Raw genomic sequence first — 27,359 nt, 5'->3', positions numbered from 1 at the left:
GCCCCACGACCAGAGACAGAGGGCGGTCTTGCGCGCGGCGTCGACGATGCCGGCGTCGGAGGCTTCTTTGTAGGCGGTGAGGATCCGGCGGCGGGTGGATGCGTCATCTTCGTCGGATGGTGAGAAATGGGATTGCAGGCTGCGGTGCGACCGGGACCCGACTCGCAGGTGGGTGTACTCGTGCAGGAGTCTGGGTGGGTTGGTGGGAGGGAGGCGAATTGTTAGGGCCACGTTTTATGGCTTTCCTCCCATCTCCAAGGGAGTGATGATCCTGCCGCGGTGTCTACAGTGGCCCGGCTCTTCCTAACCTGTCGGCCTCCCTCAGGAGGGACTGCGGGTCCTCCCCGTTCATTCTCGCCCGTCAGGGTATGGTACTTCTGTGTGATAGCTGCAGTGATGTTTGTGGGAATGGCTTTCGAGTTCGACTTTGAACTTCAATGCTGGCCCCGAAATGGCCGGGAGAGAAAGCTCAGCAGAACCCCATTGACAGGATGGGGTGTGACTCATTGACGGCATGCGATTTCCCATGGGCGCTTCTTTCTTTCCTGCACTCCATCCCTTCAGCTTTTGCTTATATAGCACTTATTGCACATAATCGTGTGTAGCAGGCGTGGCGGTGGAGGACTCTGACCCGTCCCATCCCATACCGGGAATGAACCAACTCCCACATCGCACTCGCTTCGCAGCGGCCTCAGGTGGTGGGTCATTAAGATGCATTTGAGAGGACGACGCACAGAGTAGTACTGTATTTCCATCGCGCGCCTCAAGCCAACGACCACCGCAACGTCTTCCCCGCCAAAAACGGCACCACCGAGCTCTTCTCCCCCTCGTCATCCACAAACCCATACTCTTGCGGTACGACCACCTCGCTCCTCTTCAGCCGAATCACCGCGCGCGTCGCAACAGGCGCCGGATGCCTCTCTTCCAACTTATAAAACCGTCTCCCAAACCCGCTCACGAAGCCCTCCAGCCTCTCCAGCGCGCCAAACTCCTCCAACACAGATGCGAGGTACGGGAGCAGCAGCGGGGTGCCGGTGAACACGCCGGCGACGGCGGTGCCGGCGGCCTCTTTGTTCTTTCGCGGATGCGGCGCCGAGTCCGTGCCCAGGAAGAAGCGCGGGTGGGCTTCCCTGATCACCCCGCGCAATGCCGCGCGGTCATGGGGGAACTTTGCAACGGGTTTACAGAAATGGTGTGCCTGGCCCGCCCAGTCGTCCACGGTCAGCGTGAGGTGGTGCACGGTGATCGTGCACGCCACCGTGTCCCCCAACGATTTCACCGTCTCGACCGCCGCCTGCGTGGTGGCGTGTTCCAGCACGATCCGCAGCTTGGGGAACGCCGCGTGCAGGGTACGGAGGTGGGTGAGGAATTTCTCTTCCGCGTTCATGATGCAGATGTCGGAGCTGGGGTCGCTGGGGACTTCGCCGTGGAGGTTGAGGACCATGTCGGATTCTTCCATGGCGCGGAAGACGGGGTAGTAGGTTTCGTAGGATTCGATGCCGCTGTCGCTGTTGGTTGTGACGCCGCGGGGGTAGGATTTCACACCTGGGGGGGATTCACATCCTGGCTCAGTCAATCATCCCCAGTTCCCTCCTTCTCGATTTCAACATAAGGAATATGATTGGACGCACCGGCAATCCCAGCCTTAGCAGCCTTCTTGATCTCCTCCGGGGTAAGCTCCGGCGACAAGTACAGCGTCATGAGGAAATTGACCCCCGGCGCAAGCTCCTCCAGCTGCTTCTTGTACGCCAGCGCCTGCTCCGTCGTCGTCACTGGCGGTTTCAAATTCGGCTGGGTTCAATTTCGTAAGTTGGGTTGGGATATGGACCCTCTACCATGATACTGAGATACCAAACCAGCCCTCTCCCATGAATAGCAAAACGCACCATAACATACGCCGTAGCGATCCCGCTGTCCCGAATGAGCGGCGTCACGGCCCGCATGAGGGCGCCTTGACGGAGATGCACGTGGAAATCGTCGGGCGCTGGGATGGAGAGGGTTGTGATTTCAGACATTTTTCCTTTTCTGTCGCTCCTGTGGGTAGTATGTATGTGTGAAGGTGGTGTGGGGTGTTGTGTGGTGTGGGGGGACGGGCCGGTGGTGCGGGATCGGCAGAAGTTGAGGAAGTGGGAACAGCTCTGGGAACAGCTTTCTCATCCGCGACTTCTTCCCGGACACCTGAAGTGTGCGACATCTTCGACGGCTTGGACACTGGCTTGGACATCACACCGCTGCCAACCTCTTATCCGCGCCTACGCACGGTGCCACTGGACCCGTCGTAACGGCGTAGATCTAGACCAATAGGGCATTCATCCCGTACTGTAGTGCTACTCGATACCCCCTCAGAGGCAAAGTAGGATCACACGACCGCACCAACCTCGACAACGACACAGACGGGTTCTGGATACCGCACCCCAGTCCATTCAATACCCCTGACTTCAAAGCAGCCAAAAATAAATACCCTTAACCCATCTATGAAATACATGCAAAAAAAGGTGTCCCCTATCCCAACTCCCCATCTCCAGGGTTTCTATACGCCGCGAACGTGAACGTCATGCGCGTTACATCCACAGCCGGGTGTTGTGAATGACGTTCATACGCCGTGGGAGTGTTGCGGGATATGGTCGCGCAGGATACTGCGACGGCGGGATCGGACTGTCTTTCGGGGGACGAGGGGGTCCTATAAAAATCACAAAAGAACGAGTCAATTCCCAATTCCCCAAGAAGCATGGACGCTCGCAAGTATTCGCCAACCCTACCTCAAAGTCATTCCCCCACCACCCCACAATCCTCTCCCCCACCGCCTCCCGCACCCTCGGCATCACATGCGCCGTGCGCGGGTGCACCCTCACCACATAGTAAACAACGCCCAGGACCACGCACCACCCCCACATCCCGAGCTCCCACACGTTGTGCGGCTCGTAGAGCGTCCAGTCGGGGTCGTCTTCGGGCCAGATGGAGACGGCGGTGTAGTAGTAGTGGGGTGTCAGAGGGGGGGTGAATTGGACTGTGCGGGGGGGTGGTGGGGATGTTGTTGCGGGGGATGTGGGTACGGCAGGGGTGAAGTCGTCGACCCGGAGCTGAAGGCTCAGCTTCCTATCTTCCGCTGACAACACGGTGCTGTTGGCCAGTGGTAGCGGGAGGAGACGGGGAGCGCGCACAAATTTGAAGACGGCGGATTGGGCAATGTCGGTTGTGCGGATTAAGGAGGGGCCGGCGGATTTTTTGGTACCCGGGACGTTGGACCAGTATGTGTACTCGAGGGCGAAGTAGCAGGAGGCGACTTCGAGGGCGGGGTCGACGTCGAGGGGGGTTACCGGGTAGTCTATGTAGGCTGAACCTGTGTGAGGGATGCATTGTTAGAAAAGGATCAAGTCATGATTCCTCACCGTAGCTCTCAATTCTTACCATCCTTCTTCTTGATCAATAAGTTATCAATCCGATAAGTCGTGCTCGGCGTTCCCGACGCGGCGCAGACGAGGGAAAAATCACATGAGACGTTCAGGTAGGTCTTGCGGGTCGCGAGGGTGGAGGACCACTCGATAGTGGCGTTGTAGATCTCGCCGGCGTGGATCTCTTTCGGCGTCCGGGGGGAGCCGAACCACATGTGGAGGGAGTTGTCGTGTGCTGTAATGGCTGTGAATATTCGGTCTGTGTGGAGGAGAGGGAGGGAAGTGGGTTCAACATGAGTGGGATGGTGGCCGATGAACAGGATGACATCCTTCTTGCTCTTTCACGAACTCGGCAGATGCTTGAAGGATACACTGGCCGTTCCGCTCGCGACGAGAATGTTGGGGCAGTGCGGTGCTTTAAAACGACCGTTTGCTTTCGCTCACAGTGATGATGTCCCCTGTCGCTCACAAGCAATACTCCGCTCGCCCTCGCCCTCGCCCTCGTTCGGCTCCCAAAGCGAACCAGCCTCAACCAACCATGCTTCTTGCTCTTGCTCGCCGCAAAACCCTCGCTCTCACTCGCCGCCATCCGCATACGACCCCTATCGCTCTCGGACAGCTTCCCACCCTCCATTCCCCTTTTCCACGCCGCTCACCATTTCCTACATACCAACAGAGGACCAAGTGAGGAGGACGGCGGTGAGTGCCAGCACCTGCAGAATCGCCTTCGCTCCCTTAACGTAAGTCATTCTGTCGTGCGTCTGTATGGGTCTAATATCGTGCAGTGTCCTGTTTCTTGAGCCCGCACGGAATACAGCGTTTCGGCGCTTGCGAGCCCAATTTGCAAAATGGTCTGGTCGCCCCCGGAAGTGTCCCCAACCTCTCTCGTTTTTCTGAATTCCCCAGCGAGGTACGGTTTCCCAGTGTGAGGGTGTGTGTCCCCGGCCGAGGTGAAGGTATGTTGGAGCGAGGGGGTTCCTTTCTTTTCGCTTTGGGCGGCAAGCTGCGAGTGGAGTTGGGGGAAACAGGGCTTTCCTGCAGCGAGCGAAAGTGCCGTTGAACGGCCAGAGAGTTTCAACTTGCTTCCTCCCGCCGAGTCCCCACAGCACGCACTTGCGGGCTCCCGTGGCTTCGGGGTTCGGTGCACGGAAGGGCGTCCGCGTACCGGGATGGAGGTTGGCAGCGGGGATGAGTCACGCACGGGTGGGAATCTCAGGCCGACCCTTGCTGCGCCACCCATTTCTGGACGTTCGTCGCGACGCCGGCGGCGCCGTTTTTGGCCTTTTTCCTTACCCGCCATTGCCAACATCATTGCCATCGCTTCGACAGACATACACATACAGAACCTCCGCCGGCGATATTCGGGCTCAGGACCTCCTAGGCTTGAGGTTCCCAGTAAACAACACTCAATTTGAATCACAGGCTGCTGAGTAATATGGATTTTAGTGACGAAGGTAAGCAGTAAAGCATCGCTGGCATTGCGTACCTGATTGCGGTGGACAAGGGTGTCGTACAGCTCCAGGAGTTCACCACAGTGTTCTGATACGCATGCTTTCGACCTTTTTATATTTGCCCAGGACAAAACGGCTTGCAACAGGACCTTGGGCAGCCGGAGCGGGACGAAGGGGGAGAAAGTAGGAAGCCGAGCCCGGGGGCAGCGGTGAGGGGGGCAGCGGTGAGGCCAGGGGCAGTGAGGGTTTTGAAGCAAGGGAAGCAGTATCGATACAGCGCGGGTTGTATTGACTGCCGGTTGAAGAGCTCTTCTCGCTTCTATCGTGCGCCGTGGCCGGTTTTGGCTCGGGCAGAGGCAATGGGGAGGGATTTCTTCTTCGGCGAGGGAGCAACGCAGGCAATTGTTTGTGGGGCATGTTGGACGGCTTGGAGGCGAGTGGGGGTGTTTCAACATGAGGAGGGCCTGGGGGCCAACATCATGCCAACGACCGCCCTTCCGCCGGTAGCCTCGTGCGGGTGCCCAGAGACATTTATTGGACCAGAGGGCATATGTCGGAACTGCCAGGGTATGTTCATCAAAATTAGTACGGACACAATGGCGTGGTTTGCACGCAATATGGACGTTACGACGGGCGAGGCGTAATTTTAGTATTAGAACCTATGAGTTTTGACTGGGGGTGCAGAAAACGGCGAGACGCATAATAGTGTCAGTTGCTGTCAAACCACGGCGTCCTGAGGTGGGAATCGATTTAGTCGACGGTAGCCAGCAAAAACGCGTTCGTGACGGGAAGGTCCGCCCACCCAATCTCAACTGGTTGTTCAACACGCCGCTCGCCTGCCTCTCACGTCAACAAGCACACACACACCAGGCCCCTCACACATCCTTCAACACTCCAAGTGTTCCCTCTATTCACACAACACAGCACCCAATAAAAAAAACCCCCAGCCATGTCGCAACAACCCCGCCCCCCCGCCGCTTAAATTCTAATTAAAATTGAACTTGAACTCAAACGGCTGCCCACCACCGCCGCCCCCACCCGCGCCGCCGCGCTGGAACTGGAACGGGAACCCTCCGCCCTGGAAGAAGAACGGGGTGCCGCCGCCGGCGTGGCCCGGGAATGCGTTTTGTTGCGGGTTCTGAAAAAAACAAAAAAAAAAAAAAAGGACCCCCAAGAATGAGATTAAAAAATCCAGAAATCGAAACGGAGTGGGAGTCAACGGGGGGAATCCATTGGCCCAACTTACATTCGGATCCTCGCCCATATCGACCCTCTTCCTCATCTCATCATCGCTCAGAGTCGTGTACGCCTCGTTGATCTCGCCCATCCTCTTTTCCACCTCCTCCTTGCTCAGATCGCCCGAGTACTTGTCAGGGTGCCACTGCATGCTGAGTTTGCGGTACGCTTTTTTGATGTCGCGTTTTGATGCGGTGCGAGGGACGCCGAGGATCTTGTAGTAGTCTTTTTGCGAGGAGGTGTGGTGCAGGCGTTGCGATTGCGTGTGGCCCGAGGAGACGCGGTGCGGGTCCGTGGGGGCGTGTTGGGAGGCGGAGTGGAAGTCGCGCATCGCTGTGGAGAAGGATAGGGTTAATATGGGGGGGGAAGGGTGGTCAAAAAAAAATCGGATAGGGAGGGACGCCACCTACCATCCTCGTAATTCTCGGCCTGCATTTTCGCTTCGGCTCTGTACATGAACGCATCCCCGTTCTCCGGGTCGATCTCCAGCACCTTCGAGCACCAGCTCATCGTCTCCTTCTCGTTCTTTGCCCCGCCATGGGACCGGCACATGATCCCGTATACCCGTTTCCTCAACGGCGTGGCCTCCTTCCCCAACGCCTCAACCTGCTCCAACACGGTCGGTTTCGGCGCCGACGTCAATTTCGCAGCCGCCGGTTTCCACGCGCGTTTATTCAACGACTCCTCAGCGGCCGTGATCGCTTTGTCCAGCTTCTTGACCTGCCTAAATATCTTCTTGCACTGTTTATGGTCCGGGTCCAGCCGGAGACACTCCTTGGTGTTTGCGAGGGCGCGGGCAAGTTCGCCGATCTCCAGGTGCAGGTTCGCGAGACGGACAAAGAGGGTGGTTGCGTCGGTCGAGTCGGGGAGCTGGGTGAGGCGGGTCAGGTCCGCGATTCCCATCTCTTTGCTATTGGTTTTGAAGTAGGCGTCGGCGCGGAGGGTGCGCAGGTGGTGGGAGTAGGGCATGCTGGCGAGCGCGGTGGAGAGGTGTTGGATCGCTGCTTCGTGGTTGCCCTGTTTGTAGAGCTTTTCGCCTTCCTCGGCGCTTACGACCGCCTCTTTGTATTGCTGCAGCAACTCTGCGGCCTCGGCTGCCGTACTATCCGCCGCGTTTGCGCCGTGTGACTTCATATAGTGCTCCAGGTCCGCGATCGCAGCCTGTAAGCTCCCCCGTCCCGCCAATAGCTTTGCCCGCTGAATGAGCGCCGGAGCATGTTCAGGCTTGAGCGCTAACACCTTATCAAAGTCCTTCACGGCGTGGCTGGACTTGCCCAGCTTAAGGTAGACGGCGGCGCGGCGGAAGTAGGTAAGGTAGTTTGATGGGTCGGAAGCGATCGCGGCGTCGAAGCTGTCGAGGGCGGCGTTGAAGTTGCCGCTGGAGAGGTGCGCTTTTGCTTGGTCGAGGAGGGTCTGTGCGGAGGATGCTGTTGCGGCCAGTGCGGAGACGCTGATGCTGAGCAGGGCTAGCGTGAGCGTCAGCAGACTGGAAAGAGTGGGCGTTCGCATCCTTTTTTATGCAGTGTATCGAATGTTTCGGAGTGTGCTATGCGGTGTCACTTTTCTGTGCTGCGGTCGTTTCTGTCGAAGGTTGTTGAGGGTGGACGGATACGGATATGGTATCCCGCAGTGCGTAGTTCCCACCGAGAGAGGAGAGTTCCGTGAGTAATAGATAAACAGCTCAAGAAAGAGGGAATCCCTCCGGCCAAGACGAACGACAATGACAAGGGGTTGGACGAGGACCGACCGAAACCGAGCGAGCGAGAGGCCACAGGGAGCAACGGGAAGGCCAGCAGTGACATCAGGCGACTTAATAATAACAGTAAGTGCTGGACGCCGCCCATTGGCTGGAGGCGCGCTCCTATTATTTATGCGATGCGACCTTTGCCCGACTTCAACAGGTCTCTCATCCCGTTCTAGATTTTCCCCCGAAATTATGAAATACCGTCATGGCAGGACTCGAGTAGCTAAGCTACCTGCAAAGCGCTCCATGATTTGCTTATCCACGACACATCAGCATCGCACCCCTCAGCATCGGATGATCGGTGGCTTAAAGACAGTCTCACTGCTTTGCTGCATCGGACGCTCCGTCTCTGCGGTTTCGAAATCAACCATCATTTACGGAGAGCCCTATCCGCGGCCGTCGGGCGGGGTTACCAGCAGTCGTTCGAATGTCATGTTTTACGAGATTTCATGCCCCCCCCGAGTCGTCCGTCCTGACTAGATCTTGCACCAGCTCCTCGAGCAGCAGCAGTAGCAGCAAACACCTTCAATTCGAGTCACCGTTGCCAGTGCTTAGACGGGCAGTGACAGAAAACGCAAGGAAATCGGTCTAAACTGGGGCGTTTTGAGGGTTTATTTTGCTATCATTCGCTTTGTGCAAGTCATCCTGCAGGAAGGAGAAGTGGCCCAATCCGCCGACAGCCCTCCAAGGACGCAGAGCGGGGCCCAGACGACAAACCATCTACAATGGAGCCCCACTCCGAGAAGATCCGCCTCCCCTTGGCCGATTCGATCGAAACAGCCAGCCGCCAACCCTGCCGCGAAAGGCCAGGTAACTCACCCGGGGGCCGAACGGACAGGCCATCACAGAGGCGTGCATGGACGCAGGACAGGGATGGACACTTGATTGTTGCCGCCGCATCAACGGTCACCGTTCACCATCTGATGTATACACTGACAGAACACGGGGGATGAATGTACGCTCGACGCCATCTTGCCCCCGACATGTTCGTGGATATACGCGTAGTCGTATAAGATAGAGGTTGGACACAAATGGAGCACGGCCTTGCGAGATTTCGCCCATTCTCGGGGGCATCACATCCACACCGCCGATCGAAGGATTTAGGATTCACCCCCCAACTGGAGGTTTCCCAATGAGGTTCCGTACGCATCCTTGCGCGTACTGTACACATCTCCCCCGGGTACGTGGCAGATACGCACGACTGTTAGCTGTGACATCTGGGAACCGCTCTACCCCCGTGGGCAAACACACCCTCTTGTTTAGCGAGCGACAAAAGCCCCCCTGGAGCATTGCCCCCGGGCGCGTTTGATATGCGGATTTGAAAGTGTGTGCCATTCCATACATGCATTCTACTGCTTCCGGATGTGTCGTTGTATAGTTAACTATACATGAGAGAAAGAAAGACGCTAAAGAACATCACCAACCCACACCGCATAGAACCTCACCGCCGCATCCGCCATGTCACGCATGTCCGTCCAACGAGTCCCGACGACGGCGGCCGATGGTCATCATGCGTGATAGACAAGAGACCGTACGTGGGAGGTGCAATGGAATGGAACTGAACGACGAATGAATTGCGAATGAATCGATCGGAGAACGATGCAGTAGGGATGAAAGAGGAGCAAAGATCGCGCTGAGCAACAAGTCGGGGGAAACGAAAGGGGGATAGGTGGCATAGCCTTTGCGGCGCACCCGCCACCCGCGAAAGCCCCTTTTTTTTTGCCCTCGGATGGGGATGCCAAGAGGGGGACCCGGGGGCAGCTCGGCATCGACGGAACCGCCAAGTATAAAGAGCCAAGGTGCTTGATGTCGCCCCCCCGCGGAAATTGGCAAAAGGGTCGAGGCAGGCACGGCACGGGAGGTAGGAGAGCGGAGGAGGCACTTGGGCTTTGGTGGGGGTGGTGGTATCTCGCGGGCATTCTCCTAAACGGGTGTTTTCTCTCACAGGCAAGGAAAAAGCGCGACTGGAGAACCGAGCGATGACCCGGCGGAAGGCTGTGGGGGGGGGGGGGATTGTGGAAGAACGCGATGAGGCTCGGTGGGACGGACGCGAGCCGCTGCGGTTTGGAGTGACTGCCACGGCGAGGGGGCCGTTGGGAAGCCGCGCAAATGGAGGGGTTGCCCCGCGCAACGGCATGCAAAGGAGCCTCTTTGGCCGTTTCTGCAGGTTGCGGTTGGCGTGGACTTGACGGCGGGGCGGTGAGTGCGGTTGGGCGACGCGAAACCGGGCGTGACCATCGAGGGTGCTGGCAACTCACGTGTTTTGTTTGCGTTTAACCCCAGATGCACGTGATTTCGCAGAAGGCGGGAATCCTGTGAGGAACTAACTGGGTTGGCCGTTCGAATCCGCGACCGCTTGGCCGTTAGTGACCGTTCGTGTCGTACCCGACCGTTCTCGACCGTTGCTGACCGTTCATGACCGTTTGACCGGTGTTCCGCACGCCGGCTCTCGTCCTGACCGCCATTCCTTCCGTCGACCGTTCTGACCGTTGACCGGCTTGCTCTCCTGTATACGGTACACGACCGTTTGACCGTTCCCGCCGTCACGTCAGTCGGGAAAGGGATCGTGGGAGGGTGGGTGGGATCAGGGAGAATGCAGTTTTGAGAATCCCTTTGTTGCACGATGGGACCGGTGACCAGGACGCGGGGGGTGGCGACACGCAGGTTTGGAAACCATGAATGGGGTGATTGTCGAACTTCACGATGCGAGACATTGTTTCCCCATTCTCAGTGCACCCGTTCACGCGGATTGCAGGCAGGCTACCGACATCCCGGACGCGGGCCCTCACGACCGAGCACGCGGGGGACGAACCGAACAGAGCTCCGCACGCTCCGACGGGGCACTTTGAGTTGACGCGCATCAACTCGAGACCATGAGACAGGAGACGGCGCCGACAGACTGACAGCAGCACGCACGACGGACGAACTTCATGGACTCACTTCCATGGTCTTTCGCGCAGCTTCAAATTCTTTCTCGTGCACAGGCGGAAGCCGTTTTCCATCATCATCCCCTCTAGTATCATAATGTTTTTGTATCATTATGGGATGACAGTAGCCGATCCATTTCGGTGCTGGGGCCCTGGTACTAGACGGGAAACGGGAGACGGCATTCACGAAGTTCCATGTTGAACGTGAGACTGTGTGAGGAGGGGCAGGCACCTCGGGCTACTCCCCCAAGCATGCGCAGGCAACGTAATGGTTACAATTGTTGCAATAGTTCGCGTTTACGCAGTCGCGCCGTGGGAGAGGACTCGGAGGAGGACGCTGGAGGAGGTGGCAGTGCGCATGCCGTTGGCGCTTTCCCTCCGTGGCCGGCGGCCCTCCGTGGCTTCTACCGAGGAGTCGAGTGCCCTGGGAGCGGACGCTCGGAGGCATCGCAGTCAAGGCGCAGCACCGTTCAAGGCCTTCAAGCTCCAAAGGGCCAATTTACCAGGAAACCATTTTTGAAAGTGTTTTCGCTGGCAAAAAAATTTGGGTTGTGGAAATCACACGGAAGCGGACTGCTCCAGACCGATCGGGCACTTGGGCGCAGCGAGTTACAAAAGGCTCGCGGGTGGAGTCGGCGGAACCTCCTTTCTTCTCACATCCCAGACGGTGTTCGAACACACAGACAGCGCACATCTCTCTCGCTACATACAGTACTATTCCACCACGGCGATCGGTGGCTCACCCTCTCTTTGCTCATAACACGCATCCCTGCTCTCTCTGAGCGCCTCCTCCTCCTCCCCCTCCTTGCTCCTTTACATTCATTCATCGTCGTAGTACGCCTCTCCTTCGCATCTCACCCACACACCCCCCCCCCCCCCCCCTTTGATGACACGGCCCCGTCTTCCATAGAATAAAGTTTCATTCTCACACACACCCTCGACTGCCTCCAAATGTCATTACCCCGCAGCCGAGCCCCCGGCTTCGCCTTCTCCCACACGCCAACGCCGTCCCCCCAACAACAAACCCTCACACCGCACCAACAACACCAACAACCGCAACAACAACCGGACGAAGCCCTCCTCAACACTATCTCCACCCTCTCACAGGACGTCGAACGGATGCAAGGGATGCTCGCAGATCTCCGCAGCCAGGTCGTGCAGAATACCCCGCCTTCAAATATGATCTACCCCCCTTCCTCCTCCTCCTCCGCCCCGCCGGTCCTGCACTCAAGCCCCGTTCCGCAATACACCAACCAACAACAACACGAACCGACACCGGAAATGACTGCTCTCGAAGCAATGGGCCTCGACGTCACGTCCCTCTCGATACCCATGCTCGACCTCCCCCAAACCACTCAACAACAACAACAACAAGAACAACAACAACAACAACAACAGCTCGACGCAGCTTACGCCGATTTCTCGCAGCTGGTCATGACCAGCGGGCCTGAACCCGATGAAGTCGTGTTTCATCACGTCGGGTATCAACCACATCAACAGCAGCACGGTCTTCACCCAGCATCGAATAACGGGAATCCGAATACGCAACAACAACAACAACATATCAACCGATCCCCGCTCCTTCAATTCGCTGACCAGCTCACGAATTCGCCCCACCCCAACCCCGCGCATCACTCGCCGCACATGATCCTCCTCCCTTCCTCCCACTACACCACCCAACAGCAACAACAAGACAGCACTAATCTGCAACCAACACCCTACTTCCTCCCCCCCGCCGTCGTCACACCCGCAACGGAATACACGCCCGGATCGGAATACACCCTGGGCGCATATACACCCCATGCACATGCGGCGGTGGCTGCCGACGGGTATGGCGGGTACTTTGATCTACCGGTGGGGGAGTTTGTGAGTCAGCACGGGTATGGCGGGAAGTACGCGATGCCGAGCAGTTCGCCGCAGTATTACCAGGTCGGGAATGCGAATCCGAATGCGAATACGAATACTCAGCAACCGTTCGGGTATGGGATGGTCGGGGACCTGTTCGCGCAGCCGCATCAACAGAATCAGGTGGTGTTGACCTCGCATGGGACACCCACCAACACCGCACATCATCATCAACACCAACAGCACGGGCAGCAGGGAGGACAACAACAACAACAACAACAACAACAACAATACCCCCTGACACTCCCCTACCTCGGCTCCGACTCCGGCTCCGACTCCGAAGCCTGCTGCAGTATCAACTCGTCCACGACCACCACCACCGCCGAGGCGACCCGATCCCGTTCCGCATCACTGGAATCCGCCGCGGTTGTCAGCGTTGTGGGTGGGGTCGGCGGCCTGAGCCTCCAGCAGGGCGGTGTGAATCAGCACCAGGGCGGGAATGCGGAGAAGCAGCTGTTGCTGTATGCGTGCCCGCAGGAGGGGTGCGTGAAGAAGCTGAAGAGCTTGCAGGCGTTGAGGAGTCATTTGGTTTCGCATAAACGTAAGTTCGCCCCCCCACCTCTCAACATATCCAGATAATAACATATGTCTAATGTTCTTTGGATCTGATCAGCACCCACACTCAAATGCCGCGCCTGCCCCATCGCCTTCCGCCGCAAATCCGACCTCTACCGCCACGAACGCACCCTCCACGCCACATCCTTCCCCTCGCACCCCTCCAGCACCACCGCCACCCAGAACCCCAACCACCCCTCCTCCTCCTCCACGCACGCAACACCGTCGACCCCAACAACACACGAGTGCCCACGATGCTTCCGCCCGTTCCTGAGAGCGGATAACTTGCGGAGACATCTGCGGAAGACGTGTGGGGTCAGTCCGGCGAACGTGGCGGCTGCGAGGGCCGCGGCGGGGAGGGTCAACGGTGCGGGGAGTGGGAGTCCCGCGGGGAGTCCCGCGGCGAGTCCTGCAGGGAGTCGATGAGATCCTCCACATCGCACACACCACACAGACAACCACATGTTCACCACCCATCAACATCAAAAGGCTGGCACCTTCCCCCCCCCCCCCCCCCCCCCCCCCCCCCCCCCCCCCCTATGCATACCACCCCCCCGGACACGTTCTTCATACCACTAGTTTGTCGCTCAGTTACCCTTTTGCATACCACCACTCATTAAGACCTTTTTTCTACCTCGGACCCTTTTCTTTACATGGACGCTTTTGTGCTTTTTTATTTGTATATCTTTTTGGGACGCTGTATATATCGCCTATCTATTCGTGATATGAAAAAACACAATCTGCTCTTCTTCGTCTCTCATTGCCTCCGTCGGGGGGGCATCGAAGGCACCGTGTGCTTGACGGTTGTGCCCCTGAGACGGGTGCGCCGTGGATCGGTCTCCTGCGGCGATTGTCGTCTCCCACGGAAGCACGCGTTCCCAAAGACACCGCAGACACCCGGCGTACATTCGAAAGGTAGAAACTCTAAATCCACATTCGCGTCGGAGGTCCACCCGCAGGGCACCCTTCAAGCGATCCTATGCTGCGGAGGAGATGTCTGAGGGTCGTGCGGCTCCTGGGACTGTACCTCAACCCCTCTGCGCCTTGCGGCATGTTACGATACGGACGGGACGAGCTCCCGGTTCTGGAATCTTATACCCCGACCCGCCCAGGTGGACGATCATCTGCACGTCCACACCCCATCGTCTCTGACACCGCCGCCCGCACGATACGGAAGTTGACACACGTCGTCGAGAGCGCAGGGAGACGGGCTTTCATGGCTCTCCGAATCCCATATCTGAGCGGGATCATCCAGGCGGGCCTGGGAATGGCATAGGCACGGTTGAGCTCCGGGCACGGGTCCGCACACCCGGTTATTGTGCGGATGTCGAAGCTGCGGGCAGCGATCATGTCATGTGGGATATGGATCATTTGCAAAGACAGCGGTACCGCCCATTCCTAAGCGTCGTGACATCGGTTTTTGTTTGCACTTGGTCGCAAGATGAATTGCGGCTTACGGTTGGGCATTAAGGGGTCTCCGAACCTCCCTACGATAGGCACTCCGTCGTTTCTCCCTCCGGGCGATGGGGTCCCCACACCCGGTTATTGTGCGGATGTCGAAGCTGCGGGCAGCGATCATGTCATGTGGGATATGGATCATTTGCAAAGACAGCGGTACCGCCCATTCCTAAGCGTCGTGACATCGGTTTTTGTTTGTCTACTGGGTCGCAGGATGAAGTGCGGCTTACGGTTGGGCATTAAGGGGTCTCCGAACCTCCCTACGGTAGGCACTCCGTCGTTTTCTCACTCTGTCCTCCCGGCCCGCACATCCACAAACCCGCATCACAGCACGTCCAGCACCCTCCGATGTGCTCCCTGATTTTTCGTTGATCGGGTATGCATTGTGGTATATCTACATTACATACATTACATACGGCGCGGAGGTTCCTTCCATGAGGCGGGGATGGATAGTATTCGAGAACGCACTCCGGAGCGGGGACCCGCTTTTCGAATCCCAACTACAGATACTGATGTGGCTCTCGGGAATAAATGAATGTGTTTCAGGTGTTGATGGGTAGGTGACTACAGGGAAGCCATGCTCATACGGCCTGCCGAGGAACTCTGACCAGCGTAGCGTGCGGGCTGAACGTCCTAGCATATCACAAAACACACCAGGTCAGCATCTGCCTTCCACTTTCCCGAACTCGGTGTGGGGGGGGGGGGGGGGGGGGGGGGGGAACATACCTCGCACACTGCTCATACGCCACACCCAGCCCAAACCCCGTCGACAGCGCGATGGGCCAGCCTCGTCCTGCAAAGCACGCCCCCAAAATACTTCATCAGTACATTTCGTTCGATCGGTAGGTTACCGCACACAGGGGCGGATATGAACAGGGCCCTTTGAGACGTACGTTTGAAGAACAGGAACGAAAGCCCGATCCCGATCCCGAGACCCAGGCCGGCTTTGACGGAGGCGTTGGCTAGGCATCTGTCGTACTGTTTTCCGTTTTGAGTTTTTGTGATGGGAGGGAGAGAGAAGGATAATCAATCAGATCCCCGATTTCTTCACGTCCCAGTCCTGGGTCCAACGCTTTCCCCCGTTCGGATGTACAAGTCGGACGGCTCTCCCGCTCGGCCCCCAGCCTATGTGCCCGCCCGTGTGTACGTTCCCGTTGACAGTATGGCCCTTCTTCACGGCATCCTCAGGAGGTGTGACAGTTCCCTTCACGCTGTCTTCAACAACGGTTGCTGCATGTAGAACACACACCTTACGAGCCAGAAGTTCCTCGCTGGTGACGACGGTGTCGGTTGGTGGGCGTGGAGTGGACATTTTGTGTTGTGTTGTGTGTGAAGGGCAGTGTCGGAGGTGGGGAAATCGGAAGTCGCAGGAGGTTTGAGGAGAGACCGTGGACTTCACCGCCGACAACCGGACCTATATTATACAGGGCACAGCGCCGCCCCCTCAGCATCGCTCGCACCGTAGCTCATATCATCACCCAACTCTACGGCAACCCACCCAGATCTGGCTACGTCTCTCCCTGCTTTCGCCGCCCACTTCCAACTTCATATTATCCGCTGCAGTTTGATTCTCCCTTCCCATCCTGCTATTGCCCCCCAGCGACCGACTATCTCGTAAAGGCTCCTCACCGAAGGAAGAAGACACCCATCCCCCACCCAACTCCTCAAGCAACTCTACCGCCGCTGGACACTAGGACGGAAGGGAAGGACAATGTGTCTGATACGGCTGACAACGACTCCGGAGATGACATTGAGATCGAAGTAACTGGGCCAGGAGATTATGCCAAACAACACCCGACCCACACTTGGAGCGAATACCACACCTATCTCACAAACTCAATTGCCGTAATTAACTCGTCGAAACGGAAAAACTCGTTCAAGCTGAAGACCTGCAGAGCCGCCGTGAAAAAATATATGCTGGTAAGTCCTGCAAGGTCCGTTGCGTTGGTCAAAAGCATTGCAAAACTACGTTCTGTAGTTGGGGATCACTGGGGCATCTCCTGGCATGCCTACCGAAGGGACAGGATAGCACATGTCTGTCTGCGGGTGTGATGTTTTGCCCGTCCCTAGTTCCTCTCTCGAGGTCTAGTAGGCATGTAGCATCACGCGACCGAGCTTTTTTCCGATTATTTTCGGGACGAGAGACGGGATAAACAGTTGAAGCAGTGGGATGAACTCGCGTGGTTCTCTCCGGGCATGGCTACCGAGGGACAGGATATCACATGTCTGTTCGTGGGGTGTGATGTTTTGCCCGTCTCTAGTTCCTCTTGAATAGGAACCGCTGCGTTCCTTTTCGGGGTCTAAGTAGGCATGTAGCACCATCCGAACCGCTGTCCCCGCATCCCCCAATTTCACTCCATGTCGACATCTCAGTAGCTTCTTTACTGTTATCCCTGAACCCCGCGTACATGTCGTTTTAGGAAAAGGATGCTTATGGCAGGATCAGGCGCACTCAACAGGTATGCATCCGGGTTCTGTCGTCTCTTACACGTTGCATTACTACTTCCACGCACGGCCCAACCTCACACAACGACAGACAAAGACGACGACGAGGGCCTTCGTCGCCTCACCCGCACCCGGACCCGATCCTCCTTCCTCCTCGGGTTTAGTCAATCTGGTTTGGCGAGGCAGCCAAGCTCAGACATGGGAGCGCAAGGTTGACCGAATCCGTTGACACGAGATTTCAATGGACCAGTTTGTAAATCCGAGCATATCACAAAAAGATCACCCGTAACGGAATTGCATCCTGACTATGCGCCATCCAGTCTCCGTCTCCGCTGTTGTCACAGGACGCCGTCGTTCGTGGCCTCCACATGCCCAACCCCCACCCCCGCTCAGCAGGAACAACAGCAACAACAGCAGCAACGTCAAAATGATCAAAGACAGCGGCTGTGGGATCTGCAGGGATCCTCCCACTCTTCACGCTCCCTTCAGTTAGTCTTGAGTCGACGGCGTCCAGTATCACCCGTATCAGCCGAGGGAAGAAGAGTTCCCAGGCGGTGGACCGGTGTGAGACCGAGACATTTGACAGGTTAGGTTTCCTAGGATGCGGCTTGGCCAGTCAAGCGCAAGGCTGTCCCTTCGATGCGTTCCCTGCAATGCGATATCATGTACATGTATACGGGAGTATTTGGGAAAGTGTCAAGGCTGTCTGAGGCCTCCATGGGTCCAGCGACGCGCGGGAAGAGGGGGCCGTTGAGCGAACTGAGCCGCATGAGTCAGGCGAGTAATCCTGTAATCCCCCATGCTCGCAAAAAGCCTCAACGGACAACCCCCTGGGAACAACACAACTGGACATTGACCGGAATTCAAGTCCAACTACCGCCCTCGAAGACACATACAAAAGAGAGGAACCGGTCCCACTCGTCCCCGTTGCATGCTCTATCGCCGCCTCCTCTCCCTCCACCCGGCTTGCAATTCCCGTCTCTGGGCATCACAACCCGCATTCCACCTCTCCCCAACCCTCCGACAACACTCGACAACACCCCGCACAATGTCCTCAAACCCAATAAAACAGCCCCAGTGGCACAAGCCGCAGGGCTCTGAAACGCCCCGGTTGCGGGTCAACAACTCTATGACAAAGTCCAAGGTACGGCACATTGTTTGAGAGTGTGGTTTGTAGATCACGCTGGGCGATGCTTAACGGCGGAATTATGGTTTTTTGTAGGAGGACTTTATTCCGATAAATGGGAACAAAGTGGGCTGGTACTGCTGCGGACCTACTGTTTATGACTTTTCGCATATGGGGCATGCTAGGTGCGTGGCATTGGGGAGCTTGTGGGGCTATTGGGAGACGGTGTTGAGGAGGTCACCATGGGAAGTGCCGTAAGCGGAGGACAACTTGATGGTGGCGAGCGACAGGGAGCTGTGATTGACCGAGCGGAGCGAGGGTCTCCTGAACGACAGCGGCATCAATATGTTTGCACGGAGCGAAACGAGCCCGGTATGCGAAGGCGCATGGAGATGCTCTCTGGGAACTGAGCCGAACCTCCTTGTGCGAGCAGCTATCGTTTTAGACATTACCATATGCAATCGCATGAGACTCACCGATGTCTTCGTTGTTGATAGGACGTACATCGCATTCGACATCATCCGGAGGATCATGGAGGACTACTTCAAATATGACGTCTTTTACGTCATGAACATTACCGACATCGATGATAAGGTGATCATCTCTCGCATTCACCCGTGGGAAGGCAGAAGAACAGCGAATTGATAGGCGCCATTTGGAAACCTAGATCATCAAAGAGGCTCGCTTCAAGTACCTGTTCGACAGGCTGAGAAACGAGACGAAGACTCTTTCCCCTTCTCTTCTCGAGACGGTGGAGGCAGCATGGAGGGATTACAGCAAATCGAAGTTCAAAGCGCAAGCCCCAGCGTCGATTGAGGAGTATGCTGCCTTTCTTGCAAAGTACGAGGGAGGAGGCATTCCAGAGGCCAAGGAGGAGGCGAAATATGACCTGTTTGTCAAGACTGCGGTGAGGGCGTGATGATCTTTGAGCAGGAGGGAACTCAATTCAGTCCGTAGCCATGTCGAGACGATTGAGGTGCTGACATGGTTCACTTCGGGAATCAGGGACGATCTGCAAAAGCCATAACGGTAGCGCGGGAACAAATCAAAAGCGGATCGAGCTCCGTCGAGAGCGCACATGCTTTGCTCGATGAGAGCAGGGACATCGTTGCTGCTTTCCTTGACGTGAAGGTGCGTGCATGTTTCACTACGGTCTCTTCATACCAGTTCGCACCCTCACGATCCGGCTGTCTTACACGTTGACAGGAGGGCGCAAGTGTCACGGATCCCAAAGTCTTCCGTGACTTTGCCGCGTACTGGGAAGAAGAGTATTTCAAGGACATGGATGCACTGAATGTAGGTTTTGACCTGTTGGCTTGGATATCGACTTGGTCTTTCCTCTGCTGCCGTTCACTGATGCATTCTATCCCATCAGATCCGCCGGCCAGATCTCCTCACGCGCGTCAGTGAATATGTCCCGGAAATTGTCACCTACGTTGAAAATATCGTCAAAAACGGATTCGCGTATGTATTTCCACCCTCACCTTGACGTACCGCATAATGCTTACCTTCCCCCCCTAAACGTCGTCCAGCTACGAATCTGAAGGGTCCGTCTACTTCAACACAGTGGCCTTCGGGAAGCACCCAAACCACGACTACGCAAAGTTGGAGCCGTGGTCGGCGGGAAACACGAAGCTCTTGCAGGAGGGAGAGGGTATGAGCGTCCCTGTACCGTGTCGCTACCCGAGAACGGTTGACACCTGACCCCACTCGCCGATAGGTGATCTGACGGTCGAGACGAAGGGGAAGAAGAACCCGGCGGATTTTGCCCTGTGGAAAAAGTCGAAAGCTGGAGAACCTGCATGGCCGTCCCCATGGGGTGAGGTACATAACTATGCCAGAAGCGTCTCGGATCGAATATCAAAATTGATGCTGAACCCGTTAACCACACATCCAGGGCCGACCGGGTTGGCACATTGAGTGCAGCGTCATGGCTGGCGAAGCGTTGGGCGACCAGCTCGACATTCATACCGGTGGTATCGATCTGGCGTTCCCGCATCACGATAACGAGATTGCGCAGGCTGAGGTGGGTTTAGATATTCCAGAACGGGGTATCACGTGCACAGGGAGAGCTTGAGAGCAACGGGATTGGGAGGCTTACGGCTCGGACGACCGAAGGCGGGAACTGGAAGACTCACCCGAGTCTCATGACCACGCTCGCACGATCCAATGGGTCGTGCTCCGTGGGCGTGGACATTATACCCACCTTCAAAAGCGGAGGCCCCTTTTGTCTCTCGCGCGTTTCCTCCTTCTGGGAGAGTAGTAAGAGGACACAGGGGCCTGGTGGGACTTCTCTGACCGTTGGCGGGAGTGTTTGCCTACGGATCGAATCCAAAACCCGCACATTCACCGAATGAGTTTGGGGGCGTACCTGCCCTACGGGAGGGAGAGGTGACGCACCAGCGAACTGGCCTAAGAACAAACGTGGTGTGAGTGCAACGATTCGCTGACGTGATTGCTCTTCTGCACATGTGTTGTAGGCACACTACGACTGCAAACAATGGGTCAACTACTTCCTCCACACTGGCCACTTGCACATTGAAGGCCAGAAGATGTCGAAGAGTTTGAAGAACTTTGTTACGATTCAGGTATGCTGGCACACATCGGTCTCATTTCGCATGGCATCAACTCACATTCGTGGATCTTCCTGTCTGTCAACAGCAAGCGTTGGAGAATAACACCGCTGAACAGATCCGCATCTTCTTCCTTTTGCATCAATGGGACACTGTGCTGGACTTTTCGTCTGGGGCTTTGGTTGAGGCTAAGGCGATTGAGAATACCATCTTGGTAGGGGCTCAAAGCGGCTTGTGTGTTGATGGACTGGGATGAGATGGAAAGGGCTAATCTTGTCATTTGTCTTAGAACTTCTTGACAACGATAAAGGCCGTTGTTCGCGAGCAGAGCGGCAGCTACGTCTTCACCGGCGCCCATAACTACGGAGAGGCTGAGAAGGCTTTGGTCGCAAAGTACGTAATCCTTTCCATCCCCCCAATTCGACAATCCCATCATTCTAACTCGTCCTAAATAGATTTCAAGAAAAGAAAACCGCCATCCACGCCGCCCTCGCCGACTCCTTCAACACCCCCACAGCAATGTCCGAACTCCGTGACCTCATCTCTACCTCCAACAGCTACTACGTTGACCAATCCAAGCAAAAGAACACCCAACCCAATGCGGAAGTGCTCGCCAAGATCGCGAAATATGTCACGGAGCTGATGCGTATGTTTGGCGTCTTTGGGGATGCTAATCCCTCTATTGGGAATGTGTCGGCAGGGGCAGGGAAAGGAGCGGATGTGGAGGAGACGGTTATGCCGTATTTGACGGTGTTGGCGAGGTTTAGGGATGCGGTTAGGGAGTTGGCGCAGAATAAGGGGGGTTCGTATCGTCTTTTTGCGTTGTTTCCGCTTTTATTTTTTTTGGCTTCCCTGGTGCCTCGCGATTGGGAAACTCACATTGTTTCGCTTTCTTCTGGTGCGATTCCAGACTACAAAGAGCTCCTCAAACTCAGCGACCGCCTCCGCGACGACGACCTTGTCGAGCTTGGAGTTGTTCTGGACGACCGTGACGATGGAAAGGCGCTTGTCAAATTGATCGATAAGGCGACGTTGTTAAGGCAGAGGGAGGAGAAGAAGGAGGTTAGTAGAAGCCTTGTGTAGGGGTCTCGCAGTCTATCTTGGCCGCCCCCTGTCGTGACATTGTTCAGCCCCCTCTCTCAATCGCACCCCACGCTCACATCTCACTATACTTTCTCGCACTCTCTCTGCGACAGCGCGAACTCCAAAAACAACGCGAAAAAGACGACCGCCTTGCCGCCGCCGCCGCCAAGCGCGCCGAGAAGCTCGCCAAGGGCAAGCTAGCACCCGCGGACATGTTCAAGACGGACGAGCTGCGCAAGGAGTATTCCGAGTGGGACGCGCAGGGTATACCGACCAAAGATGCCGCTGGCGAACCGCTTAGCAAGTCGCGCCGGAAAAAGGTGGAGAAGGAACATGCGGGTCAGGCGAAGTTGCATGAGGAGTACTTGGCTGACTTGAAGGGGCAGTGAGATGTGACGGAGGCTGCCGCGGCTTGTTTTGGAGACAACCACCTGCGTCATCATTCCCCAGCATGGCTTGTGGCGCGTTCTTTTCAATGTTCTCATCCCTTCTCTAGATCGAGATCTAGCGTATCCTCGTTTTTATTATTGGTTTTCTTACACATAAACTGCATCTCTTAGAGATAATCTCATAATTTCTCTCAAAGCAATGGCTCCCTTACATGTTACACCCTCTGCCTATGTACGCGACGCCCTCTCGTTTGCCGCATAGACCTACGCCCCTAAAAACAACCGCCGACTCTCTGCGGCGGCTGGACTCACACAAAGCTGCGGATGACGAAGACAATTGTACGCGTTCTTTTTGGACGGACGGCAGATGGCTACTCTGCACGGTTAGCGAGTCGTCGGCAGACCGTCACGGCCGCCCTCGTTTTATGTGAAGGGCGAGCTTGATCCGAACCCCCCATCTTCTCAAAGTCCAGGTGCTCCGCGAAAGCATTGAATATCGACGTCGACTGGAATACGACCCGAACACACATCTTCCGGAAGTGGGCATCAACATCGAAAATGTGAAGACTATGCGGCTGGCTGGATGGCGGTGAGCAGAGGGAGGGAGTTCTGACGTTGAGCAAGTCGGATGGGAACACCGCTTTCAAAAGTTGGGCGCGCGCCCATTCAGTCCTTCCAGCCCTTCACGTAAGCACATGGTTCGCGTTAGGACCATTTCGATTCTTTGCATCACGTGACTAGGCCCCTATTTAATTGCACGTAAGCGCGCAAGAGCCGATTTCGGGTTGTCCTCCGATAATTGGCGTTGGCTGTCTTCTCACAGTCCTTGCCCGAACCCACCGACCGACCACAAACAACGGCTATACAGAAATGGCTGGCACCGGAAAGAGGAAGAGAGCAGCAGCCGCAGGCGGGGCCACCCAACCGGTATGTGTCTCACAGAAAGTCGTTTTCCGCCAGTTGCAACGAGCGGAGCTGTGGAGAACTTGCTAAACAAACGTTTGAACCCCAACGTGCCTCCGAAGAACGAGGGGCCGAGCATCACACCGGCACAAGTGCGCCAGCTTGCAAAGGAGGCCCTGGAGAGCAAGGGGAAGCTCAACAATATAGCACAGCTTCTGGAGCTATGTGAGGTACGTTCAAACTTGACGACAGTATTGTGCCACGGACATGCCTTGGACTTTAGCGCTGAAAGTCCTCCCTCTACTGAACCAAAAACAGAGCGAAAACGAGGAAATCGCCTACGCAGCGTTCACATCCATGCGACACGTCTATTCTCGATTTTTAGAACGAGGAGACTTGGCACGGAATAAGAATGTGGTCGAAGAGGAGAAAGAGGAGGACGTGAAAACAAAAGTAGCGACCTGGCTGCGTGACAACCGGACGATGTACGTCCAGCTGGCGTACCGGTACCTGTCGCACACGGAGCCCGCGATGCAGGTCGCGGCGATGGACTCTCTGATGAAGGTCGTGAAGGACATGTCCGTGCAGTCCAAGGAATTCAAGAATGCGGCGTTCAACTCGGTCGTGGAGAATGTGGTTGTGAATGGGAATATGAGCGAGCAGTTGTTGCAGAGGATTGTGGAGGATTTGAATCAGTATGATGATGTGCGATATTACTTCTACAAGGACTTTGGGTGAGTAGATTCTTCGTTATCTCGTGAAGGCGTGTGAATGATGCAGTTGCTGATGATTGGAGATGGTTATAGGAAATATCTGGCTTCTCTGACTGACGGAGTTAGCACGGGAGCAGGGGTGAAATCAGTCACCAAGGTAAGGCTGCTTGAAGTCCGAATTCAACGAAGGAATGGGATTGAACACTGCTGTTCGCTCCCTCTAGCGCCGCAAATACTCGATTCCAGCAGATAAGCTCTCCTCAGTGGTCAACGTCGGCTACCGCATCCTCTCCGCCATCCGCGACCCCGCAACAGACGACTCCCAACTCGGCACCTACTACTACAACCTCCCCCCCACTTCAACCCCCTCCAAGAAGAAAACCTACCCCCCATCCTCCGTCAAAGAGCACCGCAAAGTCTTCAGCGACACCTGGCTCTCCTTCCTCCGCCAACCCATGTCCGCCGACATGCACAAACGCGTGCTCCTCTCCATGCACAAACGCCTCATCCCCTACATGCTGCGCCCGACCCTCCTGATCGATTTCCTCGTCGACTCGTACGACCAAGGCGGCGCCGTCAGCATGTTGGCCCTGAACGGCCTGTTCACGCTCGTGACGGAACATAACCTCGACTACCCGGATTTCTACACGAAGCTGTATGCGCTGTTTGATAAGAATCTGCTGCATGTCAAGTACCGCTCGAGGTTTTTGAGACTGGTGGATCTGTTCCTGTCGAGTAGTCAGTTACCGTCGTACCTGATTGCGGCGTTCATCAAGAAACTGACGCGCTTGGCGCTGAATGCGTCACCGGCGGCGATTATTACGGTCGTGCCGTTTGTGTTCAACCTGTTGAAGAAGCATCCGGCGTGTTTGGTTATTATCCATAGGGAGCAGGAACCGGGGGCTGCGGAGATGACAGGTACTTGCCGCCTGCTTTCCTCCACACTCCTCAATGTCTCCCGCTGACTCCCCATCTCTCCCCTCGCTGTGCAGATCCCTACCTCCCCACCGAAACGGACCCCGCAAAATCGCGCGCCCTCGAAAGCTCACTCTGGGAAATGCAAACCCTCAAAACGCACTACCTGCACACAATCTCGGGCCTAGTGCGCGTGTTTGAGCAGCCGATCGCTAAACAGCATATGTATGATATGGAGGATTTCTTGGATCATTCTTATACTTCGGTATGTTGTCCAAGTATCTGCTGGGGACTCGTTTCCTTTCGCACTTGTACTTTTTCACTCACGCTCGTTATTCATGCAAAAACAGCTTTTTGAATCAGAAACACGCAAAAAGATCAACGCAACAGCTCCGCCACCCGCACCCGCACTCGCGTCGCATGCGAAAGTTGTTGGGCTGCTGGACGCCTTGCCGTCTACGCGGACTGAGACGCCTTTGTTTGTCATTTGAGCGTCGGTGCGGCCATGTTAGCGTAGCTCGGTTATTGGCGTAGGATGAAGGCTGTTCATTTTGGTTGGGATGAAGTGGAGTAGGTAGACTTTGGTGTAGGATGTAGATAGGCATGTTGGGGTTTTCGGGGGGGTAAGTTAATCAATCAATGGGCATAGGGGGATGTGGGAATCTAGCCCGGTCTCTGTGTCTGTCTGTCTGTCTGTCTGTCTGTCTGTCTGTCTCCCAATGTGTCGATGTGCTGTGGGGAAGAGAAAAGAGACGTCCGACGCGCTTCCTCGTCCGATTCTCCTGGCTTTCCTTTCCACGGAGATCTCCCCCCCCCCCCCCCCCCCCCCCCCCAACCTCAACCACAACTCAGTGAGAATATTGAAGATCACTCCACAACACAACACCCACTCCACACCACCGTTCACCCATCCACCTGTCGACACAAAAGCAAGCCTTTACATAGCCGACAATGTCAGCCGCCCTGCAACGCAAGCTCCTTGAGGAGCTGATGGGCAAAGAGGCCCTCGGCGGCGTGCCTGACAATATGAAGTTTACAGATCCGCAGGTCTGCAAGGATTACCTTTGTGGATTATGTGAGTTGATGACGGAGGGGATATCAGGGTGTTTTTATGTCTCAGTTGCTGTGTATGGCGACGTGATCACCCCTGCTGATCCGTGGGATGCACTTTCCACAAATTCTCTAACCACCCTCCCTTCACCCCCGGCCAGGCCCCCACGACCTCTTCACCAACACGAAGATGGACATCGGCCCCTGCAACAAATCCCACTCCCCCAAACTCCTCGAAGAATACAAGCGCGCCGTCAGCGAGGCGGGACACCCGGGGTTCCAGGAGGAATGGTTCCGCTCGCTTTCGGAGTTTGTCAAGGATTGCGATCGGAAGGTGGATGCTGCGCAGAGACGGCTGGATAAGACGCCGGAGGATGCGCGGGCGGTGCAGTTGGTGCGTATCTCCCCACTTGGGACTTTCACCGGATGGTCTGCTTCTCTTATGCATACTGACGCACTTGATGTTTTTCTGATGAACGACAGAGCAGGGAGATCGGGGACCTGACGAACGAGATCGCGACGCTGACGGGACAGGTGGAGACGTTGGGCGAGGAAGGAAAAGTGACCGAGTCGATGGAGCTCATGAACAAGGTGGAGGATTTGCAAAAGCTGAAGGATGACAAAGAGGTAGGGGCTTTTTCCATCCCCAAGGGGTAGAAAATGACTTCTTAAGTTGGGGAAGAGTTATTGACGGGTGTGTCATTTTGCAGAGGGAATTGAAACAGTTGACGGGCGCCGAGGGAAACTCGCAACAGCAGAAACTGCGAGTGTGCGAGGTGTGCTCTGCGTATCTGTCCATCTTTGATAGTGATAGGCGGCTGGCGGATCATTTTGGCGGGAAGGTAAACCAAATCACTCCATCGCCCCTCCTTGTTCAGTCCGCTGCCTTTGTTCCCATACTCACACACTCTCTCTCCATGACAGATGCACATGGGCTTTGTCAAAATCCGCGACCAAGTCGACGAAATGAAAAAATCCGGGTTCAGCGCTGGCGGCGCGTTCGGCGGCGGGGGCGGACACTTCTCTCATCAAAACAACGGGGGGAACTACAACAACAACAACAACTCCCATGACGGCGGGCACTACAACAACCGGGATCACCACGGAGGCGGTGGTGACATGCGCCGCGGCGGGTACGGTGGCGGCCCCAGGGGCGGATACGGCGGCGGTGGAGGGTACGGAGGTGATAGGGGCGGGTATGGCGGGCCCCCGCAGGGCGGGCAGGGACGGTATGGGGGGTATGATCGCCGGCCCGGGGGGTATGGGGATCATGGACGGGGTGGCGGACGGCGATACGACCAACGCGAGGATTATAACCGGCCGGGGAGCGGTGGGGGTGGGGAGAGGGACCGGGAGCATGGAAGGGATAGGGAACGGAGACGGTCGCGGTCGCCTGGGGGTGGGGAAAGGAGGACGAGCAGGTATTGAGGTGTGGAGGGAGAAAGGGAGATGTTGAGCGATGCGGGGGGGGGGGGGGGGGGGGAGGGTTGTGGG

General features: G+C 56.3%; 10 protein-coding genes across 10 annotated transcripts; 4 read left to right on the top strand and 6 right to left on the bottom strand.

Annotated features, from left to right (window-relative positions):
* Window positions 1–557: 557 nt before the first annotated feature.
* EV422DRAFT_177650 (uncharacterized protein) lies at window positions 558–2,288 on the bottom strand. The gene is made up of 3 exons (XM_053065126.1): window positions 1,887–2,288; window positions 1,632–1,791; window positions 558–1,545 (listed from the first exon to the last, which is right to left on the bottom strand). Exons 1-3 carry the CDS (start codon window positions 2,013–2,015, stop codon window positions 764–766), a joined length of 1,071 nt encoding a protein of 356 aa, XP_052923260.1. The 5' UTR covers window positions 2,016–2,288; the 3' UTR covers window positions 558–763.
* Window positions 2,289–2,448: 160 nt separating this feature from the next.
* On the bottom strand, window positions 2,449–4,426 carry EV422DRAFT_177707 (uncharacterized protein; the record flags this gene model as incomplete). The annotated part of the gene is made up of 4 exons (XM_053065127.1): window positions 2,449–2,680; window positions 2,760–3,340; window positions 3,409–3,651; window positions 4,063–4,426. Coding segments are annotated over 4 exons (1,275 nt in total), but the record flags the coding sequence as incomplete, so codon positions are not given.
* Window positions 4,427–4,603: 177 nt separating this feature from the next.
* EV422DRAFT_537974 (uncharacterized protein) lies at window positions 4,604–5,621 on the top strand. Its single transcript, XM_053070949.1, has 2 exons — window positions 4,604–4,846; window positions 4,970–5,621. Exons 1-2 carry the CDS (start codon window positions 4,828–4,830, stop codon window positions 5,485–5,487), a joined length of 537 nt encoding a protein of 178 aa, XP_052923258.1. The 5' UTR covers window positions 4,604–4,827; the 3' UTR covers window positions 5,488–5,621.
* A 392-nt stretch (window positions 5,622–6,013) lies between these two features.
* Window positions 6,014–7,833, bottom strand: EV422DRAFT_602214 (uncharacterized protein; the record flags this gene model as incomplete). Its single annotated transcript, XM_053073716.1, has 2 exons — window positions 6,490–7,833; window positions 6,014–6,412 (listed from the first exon to the last, which is right to left on the bottom strand). Coding segments are annotated over exons 1-2 (1,498 nt in total), but the record flags the coding sequence as incomplete, so codon positions are not given.
* Window positions 7,834–11,615: 3,782 nt separating this feature from the next.
* On the bottom strand, window positions 11,616–12,886 carry EV422DRAFT_537955 (uncharacterized protein). The gene is made up of 2 exons (XM_053070948.1): window positions 12,677–12,886; window positions 11,616–12,598 (listed from the first exon to the last, which is right to left on the bottom strand). Exons 1-2 carry the CDS (start codon window positions 12,824–12,826, stop codon window positions 11,978–11,980), a joined length of 771 nt encoding a protein of 256 aa, XP_052923256.1. The 5' UTR covers window positions 12,827–12,886; the 3' UTR covers window positions 11,616–11,977.
* Window positions 12,857–13,716, bottom strand: EV422DRAFT_537952 (uncharacterized protein). The gene is made up of 2 exons (XM_053070947.1): window positions 13,269–13,716; window positions 12,857–13,196 (listed from the first exon to the last, which is right to left on the bottom strand). The coding sequence occupies exons 1-2, from the start codon at window positions 13,691–13,693 to the stop codon at window positions 13,004–13,006; spliced, it is 618 nt and encodes a 205-aa protein (XP_052923255.1). The 5' UTR covers window positions 13,694–13,716; the 3' UTR covers window positions 12,857–13,003.
* Window positions 13,717–15,045: 1,329 nt separating this feature from the next.
* On the bottom strand, window positions 15,046–15,980 carry EV422DRAFT_602206 (uncharacterized protein; the record flags this gene model as incomplete). Its single annotated transcript, XM_053073715.1, has 4 exons — window positions 15,046–15,301; window positions 15,395–15,461; window positions 15,562–15,646; window positions 15,816–15,980. 4 exons carry the CDS (start codon window positions 15,978–15,980, stop codon window positions 15,250–15,252), a joined length of 369 nt encoding a protein of 122 aa, XP_052923254.1. The 3' UTR covers window positions 15,046–15,249.
* A 2,181-nt stretch (window positions 15,981–18,161) lies between these two features.
* EV422DRAFT_508165 (tRNA synthetases class I (C) catalytic domain-containing protein) lies at window positions 18,162–22,284 on the top strand (the record flags this gene model as incomplete). Its single annotated transcript, XM_053068720.1, has 16 exons — window positions 18,162–18,257; window positions 18,336–18,493; window positions 18,737–18,833; window positions 18,907–19,146; window positions 19,245–19,370; window positions 19,446–19,535; window positions 19,615–19,703; window positions 19,772–19,893; window positions 19,960–20,063; window positions 20,137–20,265; window positions 20,720–20,827; window positions 20,901–21,026; window positions 21,102–21,205; window positions 21,268–21,614; window positions 21,723–21,874; window positions 22,009–22,284. 16 exons carry the CDS (start codon window positions 18,162–18,164, stop codon window positions 22,282–22,284), a joined length of 2,364 nt encoding a protein of 787 aa, XP_052923253.1.
* A 623-nt stretch (window positions 22,285–22,907) lies between these two features.
* EV422DRAFT_537925 (CBF/Mak21 family-domain-containing protein) lies at window positions 22,908–25,529 on the top strand. Its single transcript, XM_053070946.1, has 7 exons — window positions 22,908–22,971; window positions 23,049–23,417; window positions 23,506–23,921; window positions 23,994–24,057; window positions 24,125–24,818; window positions 24,893–25,080; window positions 25,166–25,529. Exons 2-7 carry the CDS (start codon window positions 23,214–23,216, stop codon window positions 25,304–25,306), a joined length of 1,707 nt encoding a protein of 568 aa, XP_052923252.1. The 5' UTR covers window positions 22,908–22,971; window positions 23,049–23,213; the 3' UTR covers window positions 25,307–25,529.
* Window positions 25,530–25,647: 118 nt separating this feature from the next.
* EV422DRAFT_537920 (uncharacterized protein) lies at window positions 25,648–27,359 on the top strand. Its single transcript, XM_053070945.1, has 5 exons — window positions 25,648–25,890; window positions 26,027–26,259; window positions 26,349–26,492; window positions 26,576–26,707; window positions 26,790–27,359. Exons 1-5 carry the CDS (start codon window positions 25,767–25,769, stop codon window positions 27,291–27,293), a joined length of 1,137 nt encoding a protein of 378 aa, XP_052923251.1. The 5' UTR covers window positions 25,648–25,766; the 3' UTR covers window positions 27,294–27,359.

Source organism: Fimicolochytrium jonesii (genome assembly GCF_025526975.1).
Source record: "Fimicolochytrium jonesii strain JEL569 chromosome Unknown EV422scaffold_22, whole genome shotgun sequence".
In the NCBI taxonomy this organism is placed as follows: Eukaryota; Fungi; Chytridiomycota; class Chytridiomycetes; order Spizellomycetales; family Powellomycetaceae; genus Fimicolochytrium; species Fimicolochytrium jonesii.
This window is presented reverse-complemented; position numbering and strand designations above follow the sequence as displayed.

Coding starts and splice junctions, on each gene's coding strand:
- EV422DRAFT_537925 (XM_053070946.1), top strand. CDS start 23,214: ATGTGTCTCACAGAAAGTCGTTTTCCGCCAGTTGCAACGAGCGGAGCT. Junction 24,058..24,124: donor GGGTGAAATCAGTCACCAAG/GTAAGGCTGCTT, acceptor CGCTCCCTCTAG/CGCCGCAAATACTCGATTCC. Junction 24,819..24,892: donor GGGGGCTGCGGAGATGACAG/GTACTTGCCGCC, acceptor CTCGCTGTGCAG/ATCCCTACCTCCCCACCGAA.
- EV422DRAFT_177650 (XM_053065126.1), bottom strand. CDS start 2,015: ATGTCTGAAATCACAACCCTCTCCATCCCAGCGCCCGACGATTTCCAC. Junction 1,792..1,886: donor TCGCTACGGCGTATGTTATG/GTGCGTTTTGCT, acceptor AATTGAACCCAG/CCGAATTTGAAACCGCCAGT. Junction 1,546..1,631: donor TGCTAAGGCTGGGATTGCCG/GTGCGTCCAATC, acceptor AATCCCCCCCAG/GTGTGAAATCCTACCCCCGC.
- EV422DRAFT_537920 (XM_053070945.1), top strand. CDS start 25,767: ATGTCAGCCGCCCTGCAACGCAAGCTCCTTGAGGAGCTGATGGGCAAA. Junction 25,891..26,026: donor GGATTACCTTTGTGGATTAT/GTGAGTTGATGA, acceptor ACCCCCGGCCAG/GCCCCCACGACCTCTTCACC. Junction 26,493..26,575: donor AGCTGAAGGATGACAAAGAG/GTAGGGGCTTTT, acceptor GTCATTTTGCAG/AGGGAATTGAAACAGTTGAC.
- EV422DRAFT_537955 (XM_053070948.1), bottom strand. CDS start 12,826: ATGATGATGTGCGGTGTTGGTGGGTGTCCCATGCGAGGTCAACACCAC. Junction 12,599..12,676: donor GGATTCGCATTCCCGACCTG/GTAATACTGCGG, acceptor CCCCACCGGTAG/ATCAAAGTACCCGCCATACC.
- EV422DRAFT_537952 (XM_053070947.1), bottom strand. CDS start 13,693: ATGTTGATGGGTGGTGAACATGTGGTTGTCTGTGTGGTGTGTGCGATG. Junction 13,197..13,268: donor GCGGCATTTGAGTGTGGGTG/CTGATCAGATCC, acceptor GGGCGAACTTAC/GTTTATGCGAAACCAAATGA.